The 12,217-nt window shown below is 36.3% G+C and overlaps 1 protein-coding gene across 1 annotated transcript in view; it reads right to left on the reverse strand.

Annotated features, from left to right (window-relative positions):
* CDKE;1 (cyclin-dependent kinase E;1) overlaps positions 1–12,217 on the reverse strand; it is a 46,385-nt gene that overhangs the window by 19,977 nt on the left and 14,191 nt on the right. Inside the window, exons 3-13 of the mRNA XM_082922573.1 lie at positions 7,332–7,435; positions 7,202–7,244; positions 6,995–7,093; positions 5,410–5,479; positions 5,167–5,261; positions 5,013–5,046; positions 4,853–4,937; positions 4,583–4,660; positions 2,460–2,507; positions 1,365–1,397; positions 1,059–1,167 (exon numbers count right to left, since the gene is read on the reverse strand). Of these exons, the coding sequence (XP_082778699.1) occupies positions 1,059–1,167; positions 1,365–1,397; positions 2,460–2,507; positions 4,583–4,660; positions 4,853–4,937; positions 5,013–5,046; positions 5,167–5,261; positions 5,410–5,479; positions 6,995–7,093; positions 7,202–7,244; positions 7,332–7,435 (798 nt within the window). The remainder of the gene's footprint in view (positions 1–1,058; positions 1,168–1,364; positions 1,398–2,459; positions 2,508–4,582; positions 4,661–4,852; positions 4,938–5,012; positions 5,047–5,166; positions 5,262–5,409; positions 5,480–6,994; positions 7,094–7,201; positions 7,245–7,331; positions 7,436–12,217) is intronic.

Here is a 12,217-nt window from a genome sequence, read left to right on the forward strand (position 1 = left end):
CTCTCAAGGAGAGGACGCATTAAGGCGGAGGAGATGGTTATGTTCATGAAGAGCGTTCATTCTCAAGTGAGGGCCCAAATTGAAAAGTCTAATGCAAAGTATAAGGCGACCGGTGATGTGCATAAGCGAAGAGTTGTGTTTGAAGTAGGGGATCCTGTGTGGGTGGTATTGAGCAAAGAGAGATATCCCCATATGGCACCTACACTAAGTTGAGTGACAAGAAGGTGGGACCTTGTGAGGTCTTGCAGAAGATTAACGACAATGCTTATAACGTCAAGCTACCACCTCATTTAGGCATCTCCAATACCTTTAACGTGCAACATCTTGTACCCTGCTTTCCGGATGCCTCTTCCATTGACGATACCTCTACCCTTGTAGAATAATTCCTTGAAAAGTTGTCATCTTGTACTTTGGTTTCTGTGCCTTTCATTTCTAGTATTGGTTGTATTTTGTTGTCTTCACTTGAGGACAAGTCTTTTCTTAAGAAGGGGAGTATGATGTAGTGTCATGTGCATAGCATGTGTTAGATAGTGTATCCTATAAATAGAGGAGTACCACATCACTTGTAACCAACTTGGATATATTGAATTTGAATTGAATTGAGAATTTCTCTCTCTAATATCTCTCTCTAAGTTCCTCTCTCTCTAGTTCTTGATTGACCCATCACACACCCACACACCCACATATATACATATATATATATATGTACATGGTGACACAATTGGAGAAGAAAATTATTAGAGTAAGAGATGGTGGAGTGGATCTGGTAACTTTTCACTAATACATGAATTTGTGAGACATGAAATCTCATCATTATTCATAAAGAGTTGGCTCTAATTTTTCAGTGGTCACAGCTGGTTACATGATGTTCTAAGCAACCATGAGTTGGGTTAGCAAGCCAAAAATCTAATCTTAAAAAAATTGTTGTTCATTCATAATAGAAGATAACTACAGTTTTGCCTTTCAAATTCACCGAAGGCAAACAAAAATTAATTTGAACTTCATAAAGCTTCAAATTGTTATTGCAGTAAAAAAGGTTCAAAATCATGGATGCATACCGGCTGCGAAGATTGAAGACTAGTCGTTCCTTCAAAATCCGTCGTCGTATCAACCGGTCGAGTAGGATAATTTACAACTTTCTCTCCAGGTTGGGAAGGTACAAGTGCACTGAGCATTGATGTTACATTTACCTTAGTCAAATTCAAGGAAATAAGGAGGGAATATATGCTCTACCAGTAAAACTACTAACACATTCTTCTATTTTCATGCACTATGCGTGAAAGATAAATAAATAAATTTGGACATATGCAACAAAACAGTAAAATTCTTTTAAAACATGCATCTAAATAGGGGAAAATACTTACTTGCGTCCTGGAAGTGGTTCAAGCCGAAAGTACCTAAGGAGAAAACTTGGTATGTTCAGCCCATAGTACATAACAAAAGGAATAAAGAAATGGAAAGTAGTACAGAGAAAATTTCAGTGATTACTGAACCAGCAAAGATAGTATACATTACACTGTCCAAATTGCATATTCATGAATGACAAACTTTGAAGTAATAATTGAAAGGGTTAATTACACCAAGAGCCCTTCAGCTATTAGCGAATTTCAATTTACTCAAGTCACCTGTGAACCAGGACAATTTGACTCACTCAAATATAAAAATCGTACAAATTCCCGCTTCTAGAAGGCGTGAAAGTGATGTATTTTTATAGCTGATGGATCAAAATGCACTGGTTCATAGATGAGGCAGATAAATTGATATTTAGCTAATAACCAAAGACATGGACAAGCAACACAACTCTCACATAATGACACAACAATTTTAAAAAAATACCGGACATGACACGTGGAGGATATACACAAAATATATAATTTTATATATTTGTTATATGTCATATAAATGAATATATCATTCAAAAATAATTGCAAAACGCAATGTAACACTAACTCCTATAAATCTTTATTGTTTTTCAAACTTGCGCATGCACATGTACCCAACTTTTGGACACATCTCAAGCCAAGTCCCCCATATCATGATATTGTGGGTTTATAGACATCCAACACCTGATATGCACCTGAACCCAATTAATTTACTAGACCCCATGAAACATGGTATCCAATAAACCCTAAATGATCCCCTAGCTTCCCGCTCAATGATAGCTTTGAGCAAGAAAAGCAAACTTCTACTTTTGATCTTTTATGAATGAAATGACAAGAGACCATATAAAACATAGGAAAGGAACTAATTTTAAAAAGAAAATACTGAACCATACAAAGTGTCTTCAAATGCATCAAAAGATCAGTAACATAATTAATTTCTTACTACAGGATAAATTCCATTGAAGAAAATGTTTTAAACAGAAATATGCACCATTGTCAAACACGTAAAGCATCAAAGAACTTGAATATATATATATGCGCATATGTACACAATATAAGCAAGAGCATATCTCATACTCATGGTCAAGAGCTTGTGCCGCTGTTATGCGCTTTCGAGGATCATATCTGCAAATAAGATAAGCCATGGATTGTCCACTGATTAAGAATCAATGGTATGATTAACTTCTCCAAAGATAGATCAAGAAAATAACAAATATATTATAATGTCAGTAAAATATACGCCTAAAGCAATTATTTTTGCACATGGTACGGGTTAATGTATCAACTTAATTTCATGCAACTAGCTACTCATGGATACTGATAATCACGCAGACTGCAGTACGTGCAACTTCAAAAAAGTAAAAATCATGGAGATGTGCTTCAGAGTGTGAATGTAGTGTACCTAATATCTCCTTCCTTATTTAGTCCAGGATGCAAAGAGCAAATCAAGCTAAGTATTTAGTGCATCTCGTCAACACCTTGGGAACCAGGAGTCGGTGGCCCAGGAAGAAAACAAAGCAAACCACATATTCGAAGTATTTTATTCTCTGGTGTGGGACGAGTTCAATACTTAAAAAGGGAACTTGAGGACGAGTTCTTTTTAAGCAACCAGGGAGAATAATGCGAAATGTGTGTGCACCATGAAGATTTTATAATTTGTCCTTTAAAATTTGGCCTAATAACTTTGAGGTTATGGGTTCAAGTTTTGGGACCATCACTTTGTGCATTATGCCAAAGGTTAAATGTGTACTCAATCTTTCCCCTCCCAAACACACATTAATGTATACTAATTGGGCCCTTTTTTTTATTTAAAATTTTTAATTATAGTTTAGTTCAAAGTTTTATTTTGGTTAGGAGTTTTATTAATATTTGTTTTCCTATTCTATTAGGATTTGGTTTCCTATTTTCTTGACTTATAAATATTAGGGTTTACATTGTATTATTTACCTTTAAATTATTGATATTAAGTATTAAGGTTGTGGCCATTTTTGTGAGATTAGGGCGATGGCCCATTTGTTCTTCTCTTTTATTATTCTTCTTGAAACTTTTTGATATTTTTCTTTTGGATCAATTCTCCACATGTTTTCTAGTAACAAATAGTTAATTGCACAGATTTCTTAATAGTTGTTCTACATCAAGGGGTTCATGGGTCATACTCGAAAGGAATCTATTTTTATGATTCTGTATGGTTCATATAAGTTGTAACAAGTCAAAATTATTAACAAACTAATGCACTTGGAAATATACAAGTTTATGCCAACTTTAGGCCCAAGTAAGCTGAGAAGTTTATAAACAAGGTTGTAATAGAGCATATATTTGCAAGCTCTTTAAGAATAAAATTACAGATTCCTTAACTTCCTTTTGGGTGTCAGGGAGCTCTTTATTTAAGGGAGTCCCACTTTTTTTGTTAGGTAGGGATTGGTTGGCGGCGTGTGATATGTAAGTTTTTGCTTAGGTTTAGCTTGTTATGGGTTTCATTTTTTCGTATTTTTTGTATTACCATTGTCCTTTTGTAAGAGGATGCCTCATCCTCGCTTGCTTTTTTTGAATTATCAATAAAGTTTTTGTTTTTGATTATCCAAAAAAAAAAAATTACAGATTCAAACAGTAGAATATCAGTGTCTTCTCTTGCACTATTTTTTAAGCATCATAACTCATGTATTTCAATACTTCCTTACCAAAAGTTGTTAATTCTTAGAAAAAACATATTTTGCAGGTTTTTGGCCATGATCTGAACAGCTCTAGAACCAGAAATACTTAAAACTCTCTCTCTCTCTCTCTCTCTCTCTCTCTCTCTCTCTCTCTCTCTCTTCTATGAAGAGAAATTTAATAGTGCTATGCTAAATTAATATGACCAGCCTCATAGGCCAAGAATCTACAGTAAATACTCATACATCAGACAGTGTGTACATCTTTGACCCAAACCACTTTCATTACCATTAGGTAAAGATTTCTAATAGTAATGTTCTTGACAAACTGTCACTAAATCCACATGTAAATTAAAGAATATTCGCATCTGAAGGATGAAAGCAAATCAGCAGGAAAGGACACTTCTAGTATCTCACCATCTATTCTTTTTCTTTTTTTCTTATTTATTTATTTTTTTTGGACAAGTAAAGATGCCGTCATTCTACATCTGCATCATTATCAATATTATACCAAACAGTAAACATGCAGTTCAGAAACTAAAAGGCACATACTCCAACATCTTTGAGAGGAGATCATATGCAGGATTTTTAGGAGAGAGATGAACAACACTGTAAAGTCCAGGATTGTCACTGCCAGGAGCAAAGACAAAAAGAAGGGGGAAACAAATTAGAGATATATTGTAAACAAGGCAGGGTAATAAAGGTAATGAAGGATTTGACAGTAGTATGCTTGAAAAGTACAACCAAGGGTTATACAAATTAAGAGACCAGTATGATTGTAATATGATTTTTTCTTTATTTTATAAAAGGAATGGAACGCACTATTTATGCCCTTGAATGTGTTGCATATCCGATTGCCAATGTGGAAGATTCACAAGTGTTGGCCACTTTTCTTGAGTGGGGTGCCCTAGTGCCATGGACAACCGCAGTTTAGATCAGAAAATTCAGAAAAGGGTGAAACTGACCAAATGAACCATCTTACCTAAGACCTTAAATATTTTGTCAAGTTGATCAAGCTGCAGATATAGAAATTTACATTAGGGAAAAAAATAAATAGCTATAACATCAGACTTCAAAGTTAAGTACTGAGAAAGAAAATGACACAAAGGAAAACCACAGGAAAAATTACTTCATACCTGAAAAGGGTTTGGTGTGGCTTTTACTTCTTGCCCTTGAAAGAGTGGCTTCAGAGTCAGAAGCTCAGCAAAAATGCATCCAACAGCCCACATGTCTAATATCAATTTTAAGGAAGTACCGTTTCTTTTGTACATTTAACAATAAGCATAACATTTTGGCTGATCGACACAAACACAAAAATAAATTGTAGAGATTCTAATGCTTCTAATGAGTAGAATGTGGAATCTGATGCCAAAGGATACCAACAGCACTAGTGTAGTGCTTTGCCCCAAGAAGTAATTCAGGCGCACGATACCAAATCGTCACCACAACCTGCATTAGTCATTGGCACATAAAAATCTTGTAGCATATGAAACTCTTGGATCAATATAAACAATTCAACTTTATGATCCAAGTACACAAAACATGAGTGGCCATGGTAAAAATATAGTCCAGTTCAAAAAACACATAGATAGAGAGGCAATTGTAATAAGAATCTAAAGCATGGAAATTCATTTGTAGCATACCGAAACTTCAAATAAGTACCCATGTTAGACAGCAACTCTTTCTCTGGGAAGGGATGAGAATTCCATATTTCCTTACATATTTGGTGGTTAATTCCTTCTCTTTTCACTTCACATAAAATGCTATTTATTGATAGTCTGGACTTAATAATTATTCCTTTGTCAAATGCTTGGGAGTTTATTGACGTAAACGGCACCATGTGAGCTTGCCTCGAGCTGAAGCGGCTCATCCTTGCTACAAGAGGAATTGTAGCCTATGGTTGGCCCATGTTGGCGCCTTTCTTACAGGGAGAACATAGTGGCAATGCTGTGGTGGGTCTACATGGCAGGCCAGAATGACCGTACCCACACCATTTGCCAAAGAATATGAGAATTACAAAGTGGAGTTGATTAAGTGGAAGAATCATATGGGAAAAAGCCACCACATAATTCATTTGTTTATAGCCGTGACCTAATCTAGAAAGAGTATGTTATGAATTGTCTTACATTCTGATAAATCCACATGCTATAACCGGAACAAGAAAAAAACAATTAGTAAGCATTTCATTTTATAAATTAAAAAAGGACAAAAAAGGCACTACTAAATAAGTTATACAAAAAAGACAATAAATAAAGAAAAAGAAGATAATCACAATAGCATGGCATGAAGGATTCAATTCATTTGAATTATATGAGACGAAATACTCTGTCCTTAGTTTCCAATCATCTAAACCAGATTCTACCCATGTTGTTTCCAAGAAAATATTGCACATGAAGCACATCATTTCATCTTCCAGTAAGTATAATAAAACAAACTTAGGATAAAGAAGAACTATGCCCAAGTAACAATTATTCGGTTCCTGATACACGTCATTGACGATTTTTTGTTGAACAAGAAAGACATATTTCAACTGCTAAACACAGCCGTACATGTTAAAAATTTAAGGTAAACTACAGAGACACATTGTAAGCTGTCATGGCAAGCTACACGGTTAATATGGAAAAATATATCACATTTAGTAAACAAGAAAAAGTACCTCATGGAACAAATATTCACTTCAAATGGATAATATGGTTATAGGTAAGCCAAAGAGAATTATGTTATCACAAGGTATATTAGTATTACATCATCAGCATTAGCGCTCATCAATTAAATTGATGTAAGCTATCCCAAAAAAAATCAGCATGAGGAACATCATCTATTAGCATGGTTGGCATCTCTGGCCACTCCCAAAGGGAAGTCCCAGTTGGGGTGCAGGAGTATTCACGGTACTTATCGTCAAAGAAATAAAGTCAAAAGCAAACCAGCAAATATAGCAAAGGAAACATGACTAAAGCATCGTACCCCATTTTCCGATAATGACTTCAAGGGAGCTTGGTAAATTCTTGCAAGTCCAAAATCAGCAATTTTAATGACTCCTTGCTCTTCTCCCTCACCCATGACCTGGTCGTCGAGGTTCATGAAAACAAGGCAGAATATGCACATTCAGATGTCAAAGAGGACAATTTTCTAAGTAACCTTCAAAAAATGACAACAATGACAGAACCCTACCAAGATATTTGATGGCTTAAGATCTCGATGTATGATCCAGTTACTGCATCAATGTTCCAATACATACTAGTGTCAGTTAATATGGATACTGCAACTGGTATGAGTGTCAGGAAGGGACAATATACCTTACCTGTGGAGGTAGTTCAGCCCATTAAGCAACTGCCATAGCAATGACTTGACAGTGTACAGATTGATGGGTTGGTTAACCTTGTCCCTGTGATGTCTAATGATTTCCTGGCATGCTCAAGAAGACATGGTCAGGGAATTGGTCATATTTGGTAAAATTGACCAGACTATACAAGTCCAAAGCTGAATACGGTGTGTTTCTGTCAGATGATTCTAGTCTAGGATCAAATACAGTAACAACTCACTTCCATGAAAGAAGAGTGACTATTGTTTTTCACTTCTTTTATTTTTTCCAAAACCAATTAAAATAAATATGAAAGAATTATTTTAAAATTAGTGAACTTCAATATGGAACTGTATCAGCAATACAATTTGGCATTAGCTGCAAACATTGACAAATGTAGAGAGAACAACTGAATATCCAAAAAGAGGAATGTAGGGAAGATGAGGAACACAAATTGGAAGAACATAGCAGACATAAATGAAAATATCTTGCAAAAGTTACAGCACCAAACTTCCTCTCCCCTATTGAGTGTTGCGCTCTGCTGAGGAGGATAAGATTCCACCAGTGTTACCAGAAAATGTTAATGCCCTAGTGAATCACATTTTGGAACACACACTCTGAATCATGGTACACATTCATTCCAAAATGTAGATTTAACCATACAAAGAGATCCCAATTTTTATTTTTTATTTTTTTCCAATATACTTCCTATAGATTTCCTTAGGAGTAATCAAATATAATGAACTAAAATCTAAGGTGGGTGAAGTTTTGACAAGACAAAACATCAAAAATGGGTTATAATGCTCATAATAAAGTGTTACATTTTAGAGCAATTGACATATTACTTTCCCGTTCCATGCACCAAACCATCCACATTCCAAACGAAGAAACTCACTTTTGAACATGTGATATCTTCTAACCCTCAAGCGAGCAAGGTAAAGGGCAACATAGGGCAAATTAAAGATTTTAATCGTATAATCCACTGGACCCAATGAAATCCAATCCAAACCAAACCAAACCAAACCAAACCAGGTCTTAAGTCCCACCAAATGGAATCGGTTGCATGAATCCTTCTTCTCCACTTGACTCTATCCAATGCCATTTCATTAGTTAAATTAAGAAGATTCATATCTTTATTCACTACACTAGTCCACGTCAATCTAGGTCTACCCCTTCCTCTAACACTACCATCTACCGTCACTGTATCACATCTCTTCACTATTACCTCTGTTGGTCTCCGTTGTATATGACCAAACCATCTCAATCTATTTTCTGTCAACTTATCTTCTATCGGTACTACTCCTACCCATTCTCGAATATACTCATCCCTAACTCTGTCTTTCCTAATCCTGCCACACATCCACCTCAACATCCTCGTCTCAACAACACTCATCTTATCTAAATGTTGTTTATTAGTTGCCCAACATTCCGTCTCATACAACATTATTGGTCTAATAGTCATTCTATAGAACTTCCCTCTTAGTCTAATGGGTACTCGTTTATCGCACAATACTCTAAACACACTCCTCCACTTAAGCCACCCTGCCTTAATTCTGTAGACCACATTCGCTCCTATCTCCTCAATCGTTGCCACAATTGATCCTAAATAATGAAAATGTTCACTCTTAGTTAGTTTTTGATTCTCAATCTACACTTTTCCTCTGCTTCCATTGTGACTGTTACTAAAATTACACGCCATATACTCTACCTTAGTTTTGCTTATCCTAAATCCTTTAGATTCAAGTGTTTTTCTCCAAATCTCCAACTTAGTGTTAACTCCTTCTCTAGTCTCATCCACTAACATGATACTATCTGCAAAAAGCATACACCATGGTACATCATCCTGAATATTGCGCGTCAACTCATCCATAACTAAAGTGAAAAGATAAGAACTTAATGTCGATCCTTGGTGTAACCCTACAGTAATTGGTACATCATCCTAAATATTATCTGCAAAAAGCATACACCATGGTACATCATCCTGAATATTGCGCGTCAACTCATCCATAACTAAAGCGAAAAGATAAGAACTTAAGGTCGATCCTTGGTGTAACCCTACAGTAATTGGAAATTCACTCGTCTCTCCAGCAGGCAATCTAATAGTGGTCACCGCACCTTCATACATATCCCTAATCACATCAATGTAACCTTTTGTCACCCCTTTCTTCTCCAACACCCACCAGATGATATCCCGAGGCACTCTATCATAGGCTTTCTCCAGATCGATAAAACCTATATGAATGTCTCTTTTCTTTTCTCTATACTTTTCTATAACTCTCCTCAAAAGATAAATCGCTTCCACTGGACTCGGTGAAATAAACTAAAAAAATTGTAACTACCATTGTCCCATCACAAAACATCATAAATATACAATATCTTATTATTTGTAAAACATATGTCTAATACCTTTTTTTCATCAGCAACAAAGATAATTTACTAATAAAATAAATACGAGTACAAGAAAGAAAAGAAAAGAAAAGAAAAATTCACCTAATACAGAACGGACACTTACCATTTTTGGCACTACAATCTTATAATTTTATTTTTTAATATTTATGTTTATTTAAATTAATTATGTAGTTTATTAATTGGTTTCTAATTTTATTAGGAATTAAATTTCCAAACAACATTAGGATTCAATTTCCTATTTTCATTAGGGTTTTCTAGCCTATAAATATTAGGGCTTTCTACCTCCTAGTTCTACATTAATTTGGTACTAGAGCAAACACTCGATCTAGTGTCACAACACCACCTTCGCATCGTCACTATTCAACAAACCACAAACCTCATTTTCTAGCAAGTAGAACAGTAACAAAATGCAAAAAGAAAAAAGAAGTTAGGCCATCGCCAGCTTCACAACCTCGTCCATCAAATGGAGCCTCCTGATTCAAATGCAACAATCAATGTTCCGAGCCTTTGTCCATCACCTCATTATTCTCTTTATCCTCAGTACCACTGCTTGCTTCTTGTTCTTTGCATGTGCATTCTTGTTAGAGTTGTTCATCGCATGAGCCCAGGGCTTCGACCGTCTTCTATGAAGAAGACACAATATACTTAGATTATATGTGTAGCCCTTTACCTGATACAACAAACTTGATCAGACCCAGTTTTTTAACCCATAATCTGACTTGTTATTAATCTTAACTGTTAAAATCCACCCACTACACCACTACCACCTCACCTACTCCACTAAACCTAACCCACTACACCACTATCACCTCCACTTCACCTACTTCACCTACTCCACTAAACCTAACCCACTACACCACTACCACCTCCACTTCACCTACTCCACCTACCACCTACTCTTCTATATATAGGAATCATTGTAACATATCTAGATCATCAATCAATAATACATCAATTTATTTTACATGGTATCAGAGCAAGGTTAAGAAGCTAGTAATTTTGCTTCACCTGCGGGCGGCAGCCTCGCCTTGGCCGCCCGCCGGACCTCTACACATACCTTGACTCCGCTGCCACTAAACCCAATTCAACATTCACCTTCAAGATCAGAGCATCATCACCATCATCCATCTTGGTCACCTCCACCAACACACATGAGCTAAGACCAAGGCCTCTCTCTCTGTCTTTTTTGCAAAAAGGGCCGACCCGTCGGAATCTCGCATTTTCGAAGCCGTGCAAGCCGTTCACTCTATTCAATGGCTGATGAAGCCACTTCCTCCTTCTGGTTTGCCACCCATTGCTTAGCAACCAAACCAGCCTTCAATATCTCTGTTACCAAAAATGCATTCTTGGGTTGTTCCGAGGCAATTAGTTATCAAAAAAAAGACCCATCATCTATCCCCGATGCAGTTAACAGAGCTGGATTGATGCTACCTCTTGTTGCAAAGCCTTTGGTTGTCGATGTAAGTGCAAAGTCACATGAATTGTCACTAGCATATGATCAATACTCCCTCCAGATACTTGAACCTCCACTTGTTCTACAGGAGTTTGTTAACCATGGAGGTGTTCTCTTCAAGGTTTACATCATTGGGGAAGCTATTAAGGTTGTCAGGCGCTTCTCTTTACCTGATGTTAGTAAACGTGAGCTATCAACAAATACTGGGGTATTCCGCTTTCCAAGGGTTTCTTGTGCTGCAGCATCTGCTGATGATGCAGATCTGGACCCCATGGTTGCTGAGCTTCCTCCACGACCTTTGCTTGAGAGACTTGCCAGGGAACTTCGTCGGCGACTGGGCCTTCGGCTATTCAACTTGGATATTATTAGAGAGCATAAGAGCCTCACCATATCTCTAGCAACTTTTTACTTATTTTATAATAATAATAATTATTATTATTATTTTCTCTCCTCTTTTTTGGCAGTTTGAAAACATACTTTTCACACTCTCTCTCTCTCCACACAAGGACACCCACCATTTTGTCAACTTTCTAACCTATCTTCTTTCACCTTTTGCACCCCACTCACCGACTCCCTCACCACCAAAAGGAATACCTTTATTTATTTATCTTATCTTTCTTGTGTTCCATTTTTCACAAAAAAAAAAAAAAAAAAAAAAAAAAAAAAAAAATCTTACTGATTCACATTACCCCCACTTTCCTTTTATTTATTTTATTTTATCTTCCTTTTTTTTTCGTAATCAAAAAAAAAAAAAAAAAATCCATTCCCAACCAACTCGGTTTTCATTCCACAAACTTGTCATTTTTTCATATCGGGATCAAGCCCGATCACCATTTTACACCACAACAACAACAACAACAAAAAAAAAAAAAAAAAAAAACACAAAACACAAAACACAAAACAAAACAAAACCAACACAAATCGGAACAGTGACATTTTTCTTCTCTACTCTGCCGCCGGCCTCTTCTTCTTGCCTCCGTCCTGAGTGGCCCTTGACGGTGCTGCCTCCGTGTTTTCCACGCCG

Source organism: Camellia sinensis, chromosome 4, assembly GCF_055761805.1.
Source record: "Camellia sinensis isolate YWXY chromosome 4, ASM5576180v1, whole genome shotgun sequence".
NCBI lineage: Eukaryota > Viridiplantae > Streptophyta > Magnoliopsida > Ericales > Theaceae > Camellia > Camellia sinensis.